Source organism: Phyllopteryx taeniolatus, chromosome 2 (assembly GCF_024500385.1).
Source record: "Phyllopteryx taeniolatus isolate TA_2022b chromosome 2, UOR_Ptae_1.2, whole genome shotgun sequence".
Classification (NCBI taxonomy): Eukaryota; Metazoa; Chordata; class Actinopteri; order Syngnathiformes; family Syngnathidae; genus Phyllopteryx; species Phyllopteryx taeniolatus.
The window spans coordinates 25,653,377-25,673,710 of record NC_084503.1 but is presented as its reverse complement, the minus strand read 5'-3'; the positions used below and the strand labels follow the sequence as shown (position 1 = coordinate 25,673,710).

The following is a 20,334-nucleotide window of genomic DNA, read 5'->3' as shown; positions in this document are numbered from 1 at the left end:
TGCTCACCACGGATTGTCCATAACGACCACCATGTTCAAGCATAAGGGTGTCCACATGTGCACTTGGTACCAGGACACCCTAGGTCGCCATTCGATGATCGACTTTGTGGTCGTGTCATCGGACTTGCGGCCGCATGTCTTGGACACTCGGGTGAAGAGAGGGGCGGAGCTTTCAACTGATCACCACCTGGTGGTGAGTTGGCTCCGATGGTGGGGGAAGATGCCAGTCCGAGGTGTGGGTCTGCTGGGAACGTCTTGCAGAACCCCCTGTCAGAAAGAGTTTCAACTCCCACCTCCGGCAGAACATCACCCACGTCCTGGGGGAGGCGGGAGACATTGAGTCCGAGTGGACCATGTTCCGCGCCTCTATTGTTGAGGCGGACGACCGGAGCTGTGGCCGTAAGGTGGTCGGTGCCTGTCGTGGCGGCAATCCCCGAACCCGTTGGTGGACACCAGCGGTGAGGGATGCCGTCAAGCTGAAGAAGGAGTCTTATCGGGCCTTTTTGGCCTGTGGGACTCCTGAGGCAGCTGATGGGTACCGGCTGGCCAAGCGGAATCCGGCTTTGGTGGTCGCTGAGGCAAACACCTAGGCGTGGGTGGAGTTCGGTGAGGCCATGGTGAACGACTTCCGGGCGGCTTCGAGGAAATTCTGGTCCACCATCCGGTGTCTCAGGAGGGGGAAGCAGTGCACCATCAATGCTGTGTATAGTGGGGATGGGGGGCTGCTGACCTCGACTCAGGACGTTGTGAATCGGTGGGGAGAATACTTCGAAGACCTCCTCAATTCCACCGGCACGCCTTCTCTTGAGGAAGCAGAGTCTGGGTTCTCTGAGGTGGGCTCTCCTATCTCTGGGGTTGAGGTCACCGAGGTGGTTAAAAAGCTCCTCGGTGGCAAGGCCCCAGAGCTGGATGAGATTTGCCCGGAGTTTCTAAAGGCTCTGGATGTTGTGGGGCTGTCCTGGTTGACACGCCTCTGCAACATCGCGTGGACATCGGGGACAGAGCCTCTGGATTGGCAGACTGGGGTGGTGGTCCCCCTTTTTAAGAAGGGGGACCGCAGGATGTGTTCCAACTACAGGGGGATCACACTCCTCAGCCTCCCTGGTAAGGTCTATTCAGGAGTGCTGGAGAGGAGGGTCCGTCGGGAAGTCAAATCTCAGATTCAGGAGGAGCATTGTGGTTTTTGAACAGTGGACTTGCTCTTCACCCTCGGAAGGGTCCTCAAGGGTGCATGGGAGTTCGCCCAACCAGTCTACATGTGTTTTATGGACTTGGAGAAGGCGTTCGACCGTGTCCCTCGTGGAGTCCTGTGGGGGGTGCTCCGGGCGTATGGGATACCGAACCACCTGATACGGGCTGTTCGGTCCCTGTACGACCGGGGTCAGAGTTTGGTCTGCATTGCCGGTAGTAAGTCGGACTTGTTTCCGTTGAGGGTTGGTCTCTGCCAAGGCTGCCCTTTGTCACCGATTCTGTTCATAACTTTTATGGACAGAATTTCTAGGTGCAGCCGAGGCGTAGAGGGGTCTGGTTTTGTGGCCTCAGAATTGCATCTCTGCTTTTTGCAGATGATGTGGTTCTGTTGGCTTCATCAAGCCGTGATCTCCAACTCTCACTGGAGCGGTTCACAGCTGAGTGTGAAGCGGCTGGGATGAAAATCAGCACCTCCAAATCTGAGACCATGGTCCTCAGTCGGATAAGGGTGGAGTGCCCTCTCCAGGTCGGGGATGAGATCCTGCCCCAAGTGGAGGAGTTCAAGTATCTTGGGGTCTTGTTCACGAGTGAGGGGAGATCGGGAGATCGACAGGCGGATCGGTGCAGCGTCTGCAGTGATGCGGACTTTGTATCGATCCGTTGTGGTAAAGAAGGAGCTAAGACGAAAGGCGAAGTTCTTGATTTACCGGTCGATCTACGTTCCTATGGTCACGAGCTGTGGGACGTGTCCGGGCTCTCCCTTAGAGATAGGGTGAGAAGCTCGGTCATCCGGGAGAGGCTCTGAGTAGAGCCGCTGCTCCTCCGCATTGAGAGGAGCCAGATGAGGTGGCTCGGGCATCTGTTTAGGATGCCTCCCAGACGCCTCCCTGGTGAGGTGTTCCGCGCACGTCCCACCGGGAGGAGACCCCGGGGACGACCCAGGACACGCTGGAGAGACAACATCTCTCGACTTGCCTGTGAACGCCTCGGGATCCCCTCGTAAGAGCAAGAGGAAATGCCTGGGAAGAGGGAAGTCTGGGCTTCCCTGCTGAGGCTGCTGCCCCCTCGACCCGACCTCGAATAAGCGGAAAACAATGGATGGATGGATGGAAGATTTGAACTCTACCAACCAATCGCTATAACATTTGTTGATGATGTTATTGCATTTTCATCAGTGTAAAAAAATAAAAAGTTACTAATCATTGTTTCCATGGGGATGAATAAGCTACAATTCTGAAGTATCGTGATCACGAAAGGAGGACTTAACAGGAGAATACGGCGAAGCCATGCTAAACTGGCGCTAAATTATCGTTAAATGTCATGAAGCAAACACCGGAAAAAGTGATTCGTGCCACAGTACATTTTTCACTCAAATCTTGCTGGAAGTGCGTTCGTTAAAACAGAGTGTAACCAACTATGAAAAGTAAATTAATGTGTGTCTGGAGAGAATAGAATTCAACAACCACACACAGGACAGTCCGACAACCAGAAATGAATTAAGACTGTATTGCTTATATGTCAGCCAAGAGGAGGGAAGATTAAAAGTGTATAAATATATACTATATTCAATATTTTACATCAGCAGTTATTTTTTGTTTGTTTGCACAATAGAGTGCTGAGGTTTAAAAAAAATATTGTAGAGTTTTTTCAGAGATTTTTGAGCAGTATTTGTACAATCAACAAGATATCGTATGTCAAACAAGATAAGTACTTGTATTCACCTTAATGAGCAGCAACATGATCATTTACAGTTGTATATGTGTTTAAACACATATACATGCCCACACATATACACACATCTTAAACCCACGTAATCACAACCACTATGTACAATAATACATAAAGTATTTTATAGCCTGTGCGTTCCAAGAGTTTTTATTTTGACTTTTGAGATATTCACAATAAATGTTCTCAAAATTCTTCTTATTTTACTTAGATGTTTTTTAAAATCTATTTAACTTTGCTAAAAGACCATACAACCTGATATTTCTTGTTATCTTAAAAATGGTGAAAACTGACTATATTATTGGACTGGTACATTTGGCAAGTCAGTGCCATGACATCATATTGAATAACTCAAAACAGAAATTAAAAGTAAGTTAAAAATAAGCTGTCAATATTTTATCATTTAAAAGGACTGAATGAAACCGAAAAGAAAATTACAGACTTTCCGTGAAGGATATTCCAAAGCATATCCAGGAGTAATTATTTGTTCAAGAAAGGGCGAACTGCACTTTGTGTAGACACAATTTTTCAAATGGACACGGAGGAATTAGCGATGTAAAAGACCACATTGAAATGAAAAAACACAGGTCAAATGGCATTGCAATCGCAGTATTATTTTTGGTGAAAGTTGCCCTATGATTGTGGCAGAAATGTGAGTGTTCTTTAGCCACATTTTGTGTCTAAATGCTAAAATGTATTTTTCCTCATGGTGCTTTTCCCACCTGAACCCTCCACCTGGACTGTGTCCTGGACATACTGGGGCCTGCAGCCCCTAGACCTTGGCTACTTGGTGTTTCTGGTTTCATAAGTTGGCAAGTATGACTATGCATTAATGAAGTTGAAGAATAGCAAATCAGTGCTGGTCTCGACGGAAAATCCAGAGACCGGCCAGTCCAAGACCAAGACGAGGGTGACTTTTGGGAGTTGAGGTCGAGAGAAGACCTTCAAAATGTTTCGAGTGTTACAACACTAAACCACCTAGACCATTTGTGTCTATGGTCACAAATAACTTGTGGTGCATTCATGCATGCTGGAAATTATACTGATGTCTCACAGTTTGATGTTTTTGGTTTGTTTTGTGCACTTAAATCTATTTTGCGCTTGTTCGCCATTCTACAGAAGAGCCTCCCGGCCCTGCGGCTGTCTTTGCTAAGCAGTCAGCAGTCCCTGATTCAGCCGCCACAGCAGGGCGTCAAACCAGCGGTGCCCCTTGCGAGCGGGCCAGCTGTCCACATACGCCACCCGAACAGTGTCGGCGCCACCACGGGTGCCAGCGCGCTGCCCACCGGGACGCTGGGCCATGCAGCTGCTGCGGTATGTACCCTCGCTTGAAACTATATTTTACAGACAAAATTAGAACCCCAATTCCAATGAAGTTGGGACGTTGTGTTAAACATAAATAAATAGAGAATACAATGATTTGCAAATCATGTTCAACATATATTTAATTGAATACACTTCAAAGACAAGATATTTAATGTTCAAACTGATAAACTTGATTGTTTTTAGCAAATAATCATTCATTGTATTCTGTTTTTATTTATGTTTAACACAACTTCCCAACTTAATTGGAATTGGGGTTGTATAATAGCATAATTGCCCGAGTCGTTTTTAACTTTCTGTCACAAGATCAATAAAAAATACCAACGTGCTTGCTAAAAAAAATTGTTTTTCTTTATGTGTGTGTAGATTCTCAGTAATCCAGATAATGGAACAGACAACTGGACTCTAGTTGTTTGTTAAAAAAAAAAATTCCTTCTTGTTTTGTGAAAACATTAAAAAATGACTGGCAATTATACTATGAGCCTGACAATATCTCAAAAACCTTTATTAAACAGTTTTTTTTAGTACCTGTATTAGTTGTCCTCCCGGTGGAACGTGCCCGGAACACCTCACCAGGAAGGCGTCCGGGAGGCAACCGAATCAGATCCCCCAGCCACCTCATCTGGCTCCTCTCGATGTGGAGGAGCAGCGGCTCTACTCTGAGATCCTCCCGGATGACCGAGCTTCTCACCCTATCTCTAAGGGAGAGCCCGGACACCCTGCGGAGGAAACTCATTTCGGCCGCTTGTATCCAGGATCTTGTTCTTTCGGTCACGACCCACAGCTCGTGACCCGGGGACAACCCAGGACACGCTGGAGAGACTACGTCCTTTGGCTGGCCTGGGAACGCCTCGGGATCCCCCCGGAGGAGCTGGATGGAGTGGCTGGGGAGAGGGAAGTCTGGGCGTCCCTGCTGGAGCTACTGCCCCCGCGACCCGACCTCAGATAAGCGGTAGAAAATGGATGGATGGATTGATGGATGTACTAGTTTTAATTGTAGTAGTGAATTGGGAATATAGTAGGTATTGTAACTCCTCCACTTTTTCGACACTCACACTTTTCACGCTACTTGACTCCTCGTCAGTCACACCTTCTGTCTGATTTATTGTTCTTCCTCTGGCATGGTGTTTTCTTAAAATAAAATTAGAAGTACAAGATTGGGCCAGAAAGGGATAATTTGTTTTTCCACAGATGATTTTACCAATGTACTACTGTCAGGTTTATACAGCGTTTTAACAAATATGACAAAAAGTGATTCTTTTTTAGAAAACTACAAACTTCCCCTTTTAGTAACATTCAAAAGTGAAGTTGAATGTGTAAAACAGGCAGTCTGCCAAGTTGTGACAACTGTGAATTGTTTTTTTTTCATGTCATAATTTAAAAAATTTAAAATACAGGATTAGTAGTGATAGAAAATGGATAGATGGATTTTATTTTTGTAAATGTTTTAATTGAGCACATATTTATTCATTTTTTTATATATATTTATAAAAAACAGACATTTAGATATTTTTTAATTTTGCATCTCTCCAACTTTTCCTTTCGGCTTGTCTTGTTACGGGTCGCCACAGCGTGTCATCCTTTTCCATGTAAACCCATCTCCTGCATCCTCCTCTGTAACACCAACTGCCCTCATGTCTTCCCTCACAACATCCATCAACCTTCTCTTTGGTCTTCCTCTAGCTCTCTTGCCTGGCAGCTCCATCCTCATCATCCTTCTACCAATATACTCACTATTTCTCCTCTGGACGTGTCCAAACCATCGAAGTCTGCTCTCTCTAACTTTGTCTCCAAAACAACTAACCTTGACTGTCCCTCTGATGAGCTAATTTCTAATCCTATACACTCTTCATTTCCGCCACCTTCAGCTCTGCTTCCTGTTGTCTCTTCAGTGCCACTGTCTCTAATCCGTACATCATGGCTGGCCTCACCACTGTCTTATAAACTTTGCCCTTCATCCTAGCAGAGACTCTTCAGTCATGTAACATACCTGACACCTTCCTCCACCCTTTCCAACCTGCTTGGACTCATTTCTTCACTTCCTTACCACGCTCACCATCGCTCTGGACCTTTGACACCAAGTATTTAAAGTCTTCCATCCTCGTGATCTCTTCTCCCTGTAGCCACACTCTTCTCCCGCCACTCCTCTCATTCATGCACATATATTATGTCTTCGGCTAATCTTCATTCCTTGCCTTTCCATGCCTCCACCTTTCTAACTGTTCCTCAATCTGCTCCCTCATTCCTCAATCTAACCTCATTTGTCAGCCTATCCATCACCTCTGCAAACGGGAAGGGGCTCAGGGCTGATCCCTGATGCAGTCCCACCTCCACCTTAAATTCCTCTGTCACACCTACAGCACACCTCACCACTGTTCTACTGCCCTCATACTTGTCCTGTATTATTATAACATACTTCTCTGTCACTCCAGACATCTGCATGTAGTACGACCATTCCTCAATGGGTACTCTGTCATAGGCTTTCTCTCGCTCTCCAAACTCTTCTGACCTTCTCTGTACTTTTCAATCAACATCCTCAAGGAAAATAATGCATCTGTGGTACTCTTTATAGGCATGAAACCATACTGTTCTTCGCAAATACATCTGTTCTGAGTTGAGCCTCTACTACTCTTTAACATAACTTTATTGTGTGGCTCATCAACTTCATTCCTCTGTAGTCCCCACAGCTCTGCACATCACCCTTGTTCTTAAAAATGGACACCAGCACACTTTTCTTGAATTCTTCAAGCATCTTCTCACCCGCTAGAATTATGTTGAACAAGCTGGTCAAAAACGCCATAGCCACCTCTCCTAGATGCTTCCATACCAACACAGGTATGTCATCAGGACCAACTGCCTTTCCATTTTTCATCCTCTTTAATGCCTTTCTAACTCCCCCCTTACTAATCATTGTCACTTCCTGGTCTACCACACTTCCCTCTCTCTCGTTTTCCTCATTCATCAACTCCTTAAAGTATACTTTCCATCTATCCATCACACTACTGGCACCAGTCAAACCATTTCCATCTCTATCCTTAATCACCTTAACCTGCTGCACATCCTTCCCATCTCTATCCCTCTGTCTGGCCAACTTATATAGATCCTTTTCTCCTTCTTTAGTGTCCAACATGGCATACATGTCATCATATGAGTCTTGTTTGGCCTTTGCCACCTCCATCTTTGCCCTACGTCACATCTCCATGTATTGCTTTCTTCTCTCCTTGGTCCTCTCAGTGTCCCACTTCTTCTTTGGTAACCTCTTTCCTTGTATGATTTCCTGTACTTTGAGGTTCCACCACCAAGTCTCCTTCTTCCCTTTCCTACCAGAAGATACACCAAGTCCTCTCCTGTCTGTCTCTCTGACCACCTTGGCTGTAGTGGACCAATCTTCCTGAAGCTCCTCCTGTCCACCGAGAGCCTGTCTCACCTCTTCTCGAAAAGCCACACAACACTCTTCTTTTCTCAGCTTCTACCACATGGTTCTCTGCTCTGCCTTTGTCTTCTTAATCTTCCTCCCCACCACTATAGTCAATTTACACACCACCATCCTATGCTGTCTAGCCACACTGTCCCCTACCACTGCCTTACATTCAGTAACCTCCTTCAGATTACATCGTCTGCACAATATGTAATCCATCTGCGTGTTTCTACCTTCGCTCTTGTAGGTCACCCTATGTTCCTGCCTCTTCTGGAAGAAAGAAGAGGCACTACAGCTATTTCCATCCTTTTTGCAAAGTCTACCACCATCTGTCCCTCCAAGTTCCTTTCCTGGATGCCGAAATTAGCCATCACTTCTTTATCACCCCTGTTTCCATCACCAACATGTCCATTAACAATCTGCACCAATCACAACTCTCTCTCTGTCTGGGATGCGCAGAACTACATTGTCCAGCTCCTTCCATAATTTCTCTATCATCCTACCTGCATGTGGGTCGTTGACACTAATTGCATTATACATAACTTCCTCAATTTCAACTTTCAGCCTCATCTCTCGATCTGATACTCTTTTCACCTCCAAGACATTCTTGGCTAACTCTTCCTTTAAAATAACCCCTACTCAATTTCTCTTCCCATCTACACCATGGTAAAATAATGTGAACCCTGCCCCTAAACCTCTAGCCTTACTACCTTTCCACCTGCTTTTCTGGACACACAATATATCATATCATATGTCAACCAACTGCTGAGATTTTCCCTGTGACTCCAAACATTCAAAGTCCCCAGATTTAGTTCTAGGTTCTGTACTTTCCTCTTCTCTTTCTGCCTAAGAACCTGCTTTCCACCTCTCTTTCGTCTTCGACCTACAGTAGCTGAATTTCCACTGGCGCCCTGCAGGTTAACGGCGCCGGTGGCGGATGTTGTTAACCCAGGCCACGACCGATCTGGTATGGAATTGTTTGGATGAACGCTCATATTTGTTTGGCAAAGTTTTAAGCCGGGTGCCCATCCTGACGCAACTCTCTGCATTTATCCGGGCTTGTGACCGGCCTACAGTTTGCACTGGCTTGTGCCTCCCATAGGGCTGCATTCTTTGCATCTGCTACTACTACTTGCAACTTTTTGCATTTGTTATTTTTTTGAATAACATATTCTAATATTGGCACGGTGGCCGGCTGGTTGGAGCGTCGGCCTCGCTGTTCTGGGGACCCGGGTTCAGTCCCCGGTTCCGCCTGTGTGGAGTTTGCATGTTCTCCCCGTGCCTACGTGGGTTTTCTCCGGGCGCTCCAGTTTCCTCCCACATCCCAAAAACATGCATTCATTGGAGACTCTAAATTGCCCATAGGTGTGAATGTGAGTGTGTATGGTTGTTTGTTTGTATGTGCCCTGTGATTGGCTGGCAACCAGTGCAGGGTGTACCCCGCCTCCTGCCCGATGACAGCTGGGATGGGCTCCTGCACGCCCGCGACCCTAGTGAGGAGAAGCGGCTCAGAAAATGGATGGATGGATATTTGAATATTTTTTATATCTTGCATCTCTCATTAACATTATTAACTATCAACCATTAATAACTATACAGGCAATGTTTTAAGTAACTTTTCTTTTTAGAATCTGTCATTCAACTGTGAAAAGAAGTTTCAGTGCTGGTAATAGGAAAATTATGAATGCTTTATTTTAAACAAAATAATGAAAAAAGTAGTGAATAGTGAATAAGTCAAGTCAAAATAAGACATTGAATGTGAAAACCTGCCAGCATTATGGTTCCGTAGAACCTCTGCCAAAGCTCCTAAATTCTGGTAGTCCATAGTCACCGTTAAGATGGATATTCCGCCTCTACTGGTTTAAAAGTGCATTGCAGCCAATTGTAATCGACTGCACCCGAGTTGCAGTTGAAGCTTTTAGCACCTGCAGTGTTGAGCTAAGTGAACCAGCAAAGTTGTAAACTTCATTCAACCCACAGCTGTATTACATTAACATGCATCTGTGTGTGTGTGTCTGTGTGTGTGTGTGTGTGTGTGAGTGAGTGAGTGAGTGAGTGTATGTGTGCACGTGTACATTATGCAATTGCGGATGTGAGGATACAAGTGGGGCGGCCAAGTAAGGTCAGACTGGTCTGGTCTGGGCAGAGCCAGGGGCTTCTCTTCTGTCTTTCTCCAATTTTACAATCCCTGAACGTACACACACACACACACACACACTTGGAACTGTATCTTCACTCGCTCATCTTCTCCCCTCCCTCCATTAAAGCGGCTGAGGGTGAAGTGAGGTAACTAGGTCAGCCCTGGGTCAATTTTAAAGCAGTGTGGCAGGCCGCAGTCCATGTCCAGAACATGCCTCTGGTCTCTCTCTCTCTGTCTCTCTCTCTCTCTCTCTCTCTCTCTCTCTTTCTCTCTCTCTCTGGCTCTCACGCATGCTCTCTCTGCCTTACACACACACATGCTCGACACCACAAATAAACAACATAAGCTATCGCACAAAACATTAGCAAATGACCGCCTTTGGCAGTCCAACGGTTGGTTGAATTTGCCCCTCACACACACACACACACACTCCTCTCTCTCTCTCTCTCTCTCTCTCTCTCTCTCTCTCTCTCTCTCTCTCTCTCTCTCTCCTTCTCTCTCTCTCTGGCTCTCACGCATGCTCTCTCTGCCTTACACACACACATGCTCGACACCACAAATAAACAACATAAGCTATCGCACAAAACATTAGCAAATGACCGCCTTTGGCAGTCCAACGGTTGGTTGAATTTGCCCCTCACGCACACACACACACACACACATACTCCTCTCTCTCTCTCTCTCTCTCTCTCTCTCACTCTCTCACTCTCTCTATCTATCTATATGGATGTATATACAGCGACTGAAATAAATATTTAACACGTCACCATTTTTCTCATTAAATATATTTCCAAAGGTGCTATTGACGTAAATAATTCACCAGTTGTTGGGAACAACCCAAGTAATCCACAAATACAAAAAAAATAGAACAAATAAACTCAGAAATTAATTGTGTGTAATAATGTGAAATGATACAGGGAAAAAGTATTGAACACGCCAACTGGTATTTATTTAATACTTTGTACAAAAGCCTTTGTTTGCAATGACAGGTTCAAGACACCTGTATGGAGAAACTAGTCGCATGCATTGCTCTGGTGTGATTTAGGCCCATTCCTCCACACAAGCAGTCTTGAAGGTTCCGTGGGTTTCTTTTATGGACCTTGAGTTTCTGTTCTTTCTGTAGATTTTCGATTGGATTCAAATCAGGTGATTGGCTGGGCCATTCTAGCAGCTTTATTTTTTTTCTTTGAAACCAATTGATAGTTCCCTTGGCAGTATGTTTTGGATCATTACCCTGCTGAAATGTCCACCTTTGTTTCATTTTCATCATCCTCGTAGATGGCAGCAGATTTTTGTCAAGAATGTCTCGGTACATTTGCCCATTCATCCTTCCTTCAATAATGTGAAGTTTACCAGTACCATTTGTTGAAAAGCAGCCCCACACCTTCATGTTCCCACCACTGAACTTTACTGTTGGTGTTGGTGTTTTTAGGGTGATGTACAGTGCCATTTCTCCTCCAAACGTGGTGTTATGGCATCCAAACAGTTCAATTTTGCTCTCATCAGACCAGACTATATTATCCCAGTATTTAACTGGCTTGTCCAAAGTTTGTTCAGTAAACTTTAAATGAGCTTTGACATGCTTTGTTTTCAGCAATGGGGTCTTGCGTGGTGAGCGTGCACACAGGCCATGACGGTGGAGTGCATTACACACTGTGTTCCTTGTGACAACAGTACCTGCTCATTACAGGTCTTTTTGAAGCTCTCCACAGGTAGTCCTCGGGTCTTGGACAACTCTTCTGATTATTCCTTGCACTCCTCTGTCAGAAATCTTGTGAGGAGCACCTGATCGAGGCATATTTATGGTGGTATGATTGGCTTTCCACTTACATAATATGGCCCCAACTGTGCTCACTGGAACATTCAGAAGCTTAGATATGCGCCTGTAACCAATGCCATTGTTATGTTTTGCAACAATTAGTTTGCGATGGTCTTGAGACAGCTCTTTGCTCTTACCCATCATGAGATGTGTCTTGACTCACATCTTGGCAATGAGACCTTTTTGTAGGCCATCAATTAGGACAGAACCATCTGATATTCATTTGCACTGACAAGGGGCTGGATTGCTGTTTGATTATTGATCATTTTAGGTGTTGTCTTGGCTTTCCATGCCTTTTTACACCTCCTTTTCTTCATGTGTTCAATACTTTTTGTCTGTGGTATATCACATTATTATACACAACTTAATTTATGATCTTATTTGTTTCTAGCAGACTTTCTTTTGTATGTGTGTATTACTTAGGTTGTTTCCAACATCTGGGGAAATTTTCAGTTTCAATAGAAACTTTGGAAGTATATTTAGTGAGAAAAATGTTGACGTGTTAAATACTTATTTTAACCGCCGTATATGTTTTTTGATAACGTTTTTCAGATTGCGGACAAACTAAATACAGTCGTACTTCGAGATATTGGGAATTGGAACAGATTAATTGCATTCTATCCATTTCAATGGATGTTTTCTTTTTTGAATGTTTTGAGATAAGAGCATGGTCATGGAACAAATTAAACTGGTATCTCAAGGCACCTCTGTACTTTAGAAATGCGTTCACACAATCCTATATCCTCCCCTCCTCTCATAAATTCAAAAAAAAAGCCGAATGGGAAAAACCAGTGTTTTTCAAATTTAAAAATAAGTTAAGAGCTGCTAATGACAACATCTTCAACTAGATCTTTTTTTAATATTAAAATTCATTTTCAAAACTTTTTTACATTTAAAATTTTTTATGTAAAAAAAATCTGAGGTCAAGTCAAATCAATGAAAATAAAATGTGAAATGCTACATTCTGGCACCATAGAACCGCTGCCAAGGCTATTACTCTTTTAACTTTGAACTGTCATTGAAGGTAAAAAGGAGTTAAGTGCTGCTAATAGTGAATTTTAATGCTAATAGTGAATTTTAATGAATTTGAATGAAGTTTTTTTTGTATTTTATTTTATTTATTTTTACTTTTAATGTGATGTATTTGTAAATTATCCATTGCATTTTACAGACATACTGTAAATATATGTGTATTCAAAAAATAATTAAGATACAGTAGAGATACAGTGGTGCGGTGTGCTGTAGGACTGCGGTACTGCATGTTGAAGTCTGGAGTGACAGAGAAGTATGTTATAATAATACAGGACAAGTATGAGGGCAGCAGAACAGTGGTGAAGTGTGCTGTAGGTGTGACAGGAATTTAAGGTGTAGGTGAGACTGCATCTGGGATCAGGTCTGAGCCCCTTCCTGTTTGCAGTGGTGATGGATAGGCTGACAGATGAGGTTAGACTGGAATCCCCATGGACCATGATGTTCGCAGATGACATTGTGATCTGCAGTGAAAGCAGAGAGCAGGTAGAGGAACAGTTAGAAAGATGGAGGCATGGATTGAAACAGAGGGGAATGAAGATTAGCTGAAGTCAGACAGAATATATGTGCATGAATGAGAGAGGTGGAGGGGGAAGAGTGAGGCTACAGGGAGAAGAGATAGCAAGGGTGGAGGACTTTAAACACTTGGCGTCATCAGTCCAGAACAATGGTGAGTGTGGTAAGGAAGTGAAGAAATGGGTCCAAGCAGGTTGAAATGGGTGGAGGAAGGTCTCAGGTGTGTTATGTGACAGAAGAGTCTATGCTAGGATGAAGGACAACATTTATGATAAGACAGTGTTGAGGCCAGCCAAGATGTATGGATTAGACACAGTGGCACTAAAGAGACAACAGGAAGCAGAGCTGGAGGTGGTGGATATGAAGATGTTGAGGTTCTCTCTAGGACCAGGTTGGATAAAATTAGAAATGAGCTCATCAGATGGACGGCCAAGGTAAGATGTTTTGGAGACAAAGTTAGAGAGAGCAGACTTCGATGATTTGGATACGTCCGGAGGAGAGAGAGTGAGTATATTGGTAGAAGGATGATGAGGGTGGAGCTGGCAGGCAAGAGAGCTCGAGGAAGACCAAAGAGAAGGTTGATTATTTAGTTAACTGTAGAGAATACCAGGCATCTATTCAGGGTAAGGAGTGTATTTATTAATTTGAGGAAGTCAAAAATTATTTAGTATCCTTAAAAAGAACATACAATAAAATAAAACAACCCAAATAATCATTAATTCAATTAAATTACATATGAAAGGAAAATAAAATTAATAAATACATCCATATGAATAAATAACTATCCGTTACCCACCAAAATAAACTTGAAAACCTTTCACTTCTACACACACTTTCACCTTTTAACCTGCTGAATGAATACTTTAAAGGAGCCACAAGTCTTTTTATGTCACTTTTTAGCAGTGAAACAAAAAATAAATCACGTCTATGCCCATATAACCTCTTATGTGTCATTTCATTAATCGTTATTCAAGCACATTCTTTATGCTGTACCATGTCAGTAACAAAAGAAAAATAGCTGTTTTCAAAGCTTTAAATCAAACGTTAAACATGCTGTAGATGTACTAATTCTTACAAAGCACAGAAAGATGTAGGTATACAGTATGTGACAGTGATTTAAAACTTAAAAGTGTGTTAAAGTTGCTTTACTTGTATTGCCAAACTTTGTACCTGTGTTGTTGTTTTTGCTCTTGTGTGTCGCCGCCTGACCAGAGGTGTTTTGCTATCTGTGCTGAATGAATTCCTTCCCTGCGGTGCATCTCTGGGAAAAATGGCATTTGCTTTGTCGTCTTTTTTTTTTTTTCCTCGTTCACCCCTTGAACAGTAATATAGCACGTGTCAGAGAATGGAAAACAAGGCGAAAAAAAATATGCAGCGAGAAGCAAAGTGCTAAAGAATGGATGGCTGCGCCCGAGGCTTGACCTGTGGCGACTTTCCGGGAAGGAAGTGACTCTTAACAGCCCGCCATCGCACACCCCTCATTTCCCCACCCGCCTGCGTTCTCCTTCCTCCTTTATCTGTTTTTTTTTTCACTGCCGTCTTGATTTCTTGTTATCTTCGCATGATCTCATCTGGAGATGCATTTAAATGTAGGTCATGTACACAAATAATCTGCGCATCTGCCCTAAATCCTGACTTTCCAGGATATAACAAATAATCGACTGACCGCCCAAACAACCAACCAATCAACCAACATAGAGTACATGGATAAATACCCTAGCTATGCACGTTTAAAAAAATAACTTTTAATAATTAGTTGGAAGAGCAGTCTACAGGAAAATGTTAGACATACTAGCCCTCACATACAGCTTTTGTGGTCTTTGAAATATTTCCCGTGAACATTTCAATCATTGTCTGGCAATAGGAGATTCAATTATAGGGAGGTACAATAGATAGCAAGTGCTTGGTAGGCGTGGCCCAACTGGTGTTCGATAAAACCGCCCTTGCAGGGAGAGTGACTCCCTTCAAAGTCTGTGTGTGTGCGTGTGTGTGTCTGTCTGTCTATCTATCGATCTATCTATAATATCTTCCCATCCATCCCTCCATTTTCTGTACCGCTTATCCTCACTAGGGTCACGGGCGTGCTGGAGCCTATCCCAGCTATCTTCGGGCGAGAAACGGGGTACACCCTTAACTGGTCCCCAGCCAATATATATATATATATATATATATATATACACACACACACACACACACACACACACACACACACACATATATACATGCATGGTAGGTTAATTGCCCATAGGTGTGAATGTGATTCCAACTGGTTGTTTGTTTAAATGTACCCTGCGATTGGCTGGCAACCAGTTCAGGGTGTACCCCGCCTCCTGCCCGAAGATAGCTGGGATAGGCTCCAGCAGTCCCGCGACCCTTGTGAGGATAAGCGGCTTGGAAAATGGATGGATGGAGTTACAGTTTTGCTGTGCAACAGGGGAGTTTGAAATACTCCCTCTGCTTAATTTTTTATTTTTTGAAATTAATCTGATGTTTAAAATACTCCCTCTCGTTAATTTTGTATTTTTTAAAATTAATCTGATGTTTATTGAAAATGCAGATGGACAGAAAAGGATTTAGGGGACAGACGGGGACAGAGTGGACAAGGGGAGTAGGGGTGAGAACCACAGCAGAAAAATAGTGAGAGTCTAGATATTTAAACACAAGTAACATTACAACATTTGTAGATTGGGGTGTGGGTGGGGGGGGGGGGGACATGGTGAGGACATAAAATAACTAACCAAGAGAACCAGATAAGAGAGGACAGAAAAGTGTAGGAGAGAATGAGGGGCGAGTCAGCAAGCCCGTTCAGCAGAGGACTCAACCAGGGGGACGGCACCGACCACCCAGGACCCATGGAGATCCCGAGCCCGACCGAAGCGCCCCGACCAGTCCCAAGGGGAGGGGCAAGGGCACCGGACCACTGCCCCCCATGAATCACATACAAGGGGCCTAAAAGTCATAGTAAATATCGAAGCGACTGGTCTGTTGTTGTAATGCAGAATTCCAGCCTAGGAGGTGACAAGTTACATACATCCATCCATCCATCCATTTTCTGAGCCGCTTCTCCTCACTAGGGTTGCGGGCGTGCTGGAGCCTATCCCAGCTGTCATCGGGCAGGAGGCGGGGTACACCCTGAACTGGTTGCCAGCCAATCGCAGGGCACATAGGAAGAAACAACCACTCGCACTCACAGTCATGCCTACGGGCAATTTAGAGTCTCCAATTCATGCATGTTTTTGGGATGTGGCAGGAAACCGGAGTACCCAGAGAAAACCCACGCAGGCACGGGGAGAACATGCAAACTCCACACAGGCGGGGCCGGGGATTGAACCCGGGTCCTCAGAACTGTGAGGCTGACGCTCTAACCAGTCGGTCACCGTGCCGCCAAGTTACATACAATATAGTTTTAATCATGAAACCTCATGTTAGGACTGTTGTAAACTAAGGACCCCCTAAACTGCCAAAAGCATGTCGCTAGCCATGTCTTTCGGAAGCCAGCAGCTGAGGTGAATTGTGTTTGATTGCAGTGTACTGTATATGTTCCATGTGGGAACTCAATAGGCCTCTTTACTGAATTTAAAATCTGAACGTAAATACATTTCAATCCCGAGAAATTATGTTTCAATAGATGAAAAAGACAAACCAGCTCATAAAATAATCCCCTTCCAGTTGGCGTTTTTGAACTTGTCCTGTTCAACTGCATGACCATGCAGAATGGTGGATCTGTATGTCTTTTGTGCTGGAATAGTTTTGCTTTGCAACAGGGGAACTTTGAAATACTCCCTCTGCTTATTTATTTATTTATTTTGTTTTTCTGATGTGTATTGAAAATGCAGCCAGATAGAAAACGGTTTTAGGGGACAGACAGAGGGAGAGAACGGACAACGGGAATAGGGGTGCGAACCATAGCAGGCCCCAGGAGTCAAGCCAAGAGAAATGTGAAGACCCACTACCCACCCTATTACTATGATTACCAGCATGAAAATTGGGGAGACTGTCTGGGGTGGGGCGAGACGGGACCAGCCCCCCGAGTTGCCGTTTTCTTTGCTTCCTTTTTTTTGTGTATTCAGGGGGCCCTCGGTGTCCAACGGTCCTAACATAAGACCTTTTGAGTTTACGAATGGTGTGCAATTAACCAGTTTGTGCAGCGGCAAAACATCAGACAAATAAAAGTATCAGCAAATATAACCAAAGTGAACTTAAAATGCTGTTTTTAAATGATGATGGTGAAGGAAAAAATATTCAAAGTTACCTGGTCCTGTGTGAAAAAGTAATGGCCCCCTAAACCTAATAAGTGGTTGGGCCATCCTCAGCAGAAAACAACTGAAATCAGGCTTTTTCTACAACTGGCAATGAGTCTTTCAGATCTCTGTGGAGATACTTTGGCCCACTCTTCCTTGCAGAATTGTTTGAATTCAGCAAAAATGGAGGGTTTTCGAGCACGAACAGCCTTTTTAAGGTCATGCCACTGCATTTCAATTGGATTCAAGTCTGGACTTTGATTAGGCCACTCCAAAACCTTCTTTTTTTTTTTTTTAAACCATTCAGAAGTTGACTTGCTGGTGTGTTTTTGATCGTTATCCTGCTGCAGAACCCAAGTGTGCTTCAGCTTGAGGTCACAAACTGATAGCTGGCCATTCTCCTTCAGGATTTTCTGATAAAGAGCAGAATCCATGGTTCCATCAATCACAGCATGTTGTTCAGGTCCTGAAGGAGCAATCCAGCCCAAGACCATCACACTAGCACCACCATGTTTGACTGTTGTTATGTTCTTTTTCTGAACTGCTGTGCTACATTTATGCCAGATGTAACGAGACGCACACCTTCCAAAAACCTCAACGTGCATCTCGTCAGTCCATATAATATTCTCCCAAACGTCTTGGGAATCATTCGAGAAAGACGAAATGGCTTTTGTAACCCTTTCCAAACTGATAGATGTCAATTACATTATTTCTTGACTGTTCTGGAATTTTTGTGGATCGTGTCATTTTGTTGAAGCTTTTTTAGATCTTTTGTCCGACTTGATTTTGTCAGGACAGATTCTGTTTAAGTGATTACTTGATTGAACAGGTCTTGAGGTAATCAGGCTTGGGTGTGATCATTGAAAATGACCAAAAATTGTGATTAGACACAATTAATTAATGATTTCACAAGGGGGGTAATTACTTTTTCACACAGGCCCAGGTAACGAATGATTTTGTTTTCCTTAATAAATGAAATCACCATTTAAAAACAGCATTTGAAGTTCACTTGGGTTATATTTGTCTGATAGTTACATTTGTGTGATGTTCTTAAACATTAAAGTGGGTCAACTACACTGTAGTTTGTTACTTAATCGGTCTGTTAGTCAGCTAGTGAATGAATCAGTGAGTTGGTTGCGAATGGCGCACAATGAACTAGTTTGCACTGTGGTGTAAATATACACTATGTGGTCACGTGGCACCAGAAGGCACGGTCAATGCGCAAAGTACTTACTAATTTTCATTTAATTGTTTGTATTTATGGCTTTGAAGAGTTTTTTTCATGCAAATATTTACTGTAATCATGACTTTACTACTGGTTAGCGTAGGTTCATGATAGACTGGCACGTTTCAATTTACGTAAAAATTTGGGTTGCGTCGCCGCGATAGGAATGGAAGGAGAGAGCGAGAGATAGATAGATAGATAGATAGCCTTTATACCTTGATTCGTGGGGATATCGTGCAATGTCATAAATGATACCGTTTTCAGTTTTATGGTACTTTAAAGTAGGGATGGGCGATTAATTGATTATTCCATGTTTAAAGGAACACTGTGTAATACTTTCAGTTGTTTACCGGCCAAAATCGATGTCTGCGTTTATGTGTGTTATCATTGGTTTATTATGACCTCTGCTAATAATCTCTTACATTCTCGTACGCGAAGAATTTTAGAATTATTTATAGATTAGAGTGGTGACCCAGTAGCGCCATGACAGTCTCCCACACCCGGAGAGGACATGCAATAACTAACCAATAGAGCCAGATAAGAGAGGGCAGAAAAAGGCTACTTTCGAGTAGTACGGTGGGATTCTTTTTTAGTGTCTAAAGACCTGTAAGCACCTGTGAGCTGATATATATGAAGATGAGGTGAGTTGAGTTATATGAAGATATAACCTGTGTTGTTATAAGTGATCCCAGCACAAGTAATTCAAGTCTATAGTGTTTCTATCGAATTTATTAGTGAATGAACACCATACCACATGTACATTAGTCAACTGGTGTACGGAGTTGCTGAGCCGGCACATCAAGGAAGGGTGAACCCGTCCAGCAGGGGACCCAACTAGGGGGACGCCACCGACCACCCAGTACCCAGGGTGGTCCCGAGCCCAACCGAAACGTCCCAAGGGGAAGGGAACGGCCACCGGACCACCACGACCCCCCACCCACCCAGCGAGCCCCATCGCTGGCACTGCCCCCATCCCCCCAGGAGAGCATGGGGGGCACAGGCACCAACAGTGCCCAACGCAGGAGCCAGCAGCCACCCAAATAAACGGTCATAGCCTGCCAAAACGAGCCCAAATTAAGCTCCTGTCGTGAGCAACGATGGGCGATTGCACCAAGAGAGGTGAGAGGAAGGAGGGGCGAAAAAGGGTCGGGCGGGGGGTGGGGGTGGGGTGGGGGGGGGGGGGGGGGGGCGCAGGCCTTAAGATACCTGGCCAAGTGTCCTCACCAGCCCAACCTGGTCTCCAGGTGGGGGGTTGGCGGCCGTGCTGCTGCGTCCCGGGCCTGTGTCCTCCTCTTCCCTCTACCCGGGGCGTGCCGCCGTGGTCTTCGCCCTTCTCTCCCTCGGGATCCCCGGCTGACTTGGGGCTCACGGTGGGGTGTCAGCGACTCCCGCCTCGGTCGGGCCCGCCTTCTGGCCCTGCTCTGGCCACTGAGCGACAGTTGGTTTTGGGGGCGTGGGAGTGGGGGGTTGGAATTAGCCATGGGGTAGGAGTGTCTTCCCCCCTCTTCTCTGTGATCTGCCGACCGGTCGGACCGGCCGGACCGGACCCGCAGGAGTCTAGCCTCTTTACATAATTTTTAAAGAAAAATATGTATTCCTTTTGTTTCTGTGGGAGGTGATGCAAATTAATGCTGGGAAAATAACCTTCAAAACTCCAACATTGTTGAAAAAAACCAAAGAGCAACACTTAATTTTAGATGATGTCAT

General features: G+C 44.3%; 1 protein-coding gene across 6 annotated transcripts in view; it reads left to right on the top strand.

The window, feature by feature from the left end:
* The window catches only part of LOC133474142 (transcription initiation factor TFIID subunit 4-like), a 222,666-nt gene that overhangs the window by 44,666 nt on the left and 157,666 nt on the right, over positions 1 to 20,334 (top strand). For all 6 annotated transcript variants that reach the window (XM_061765515.1, XM_061765514.1, XM_061765512.1 and 3 more), the window contains one exon: positions 4,036 to 4,230. In XM_061765515.1, coding sequence (XP_061621499.1) covers positions 4,036 to 4,230 — 195 coding nt within the window. The remainder of the gene's footprint in view (positions 1 to 4,035; positions 4,231 to 20,334) is intronic.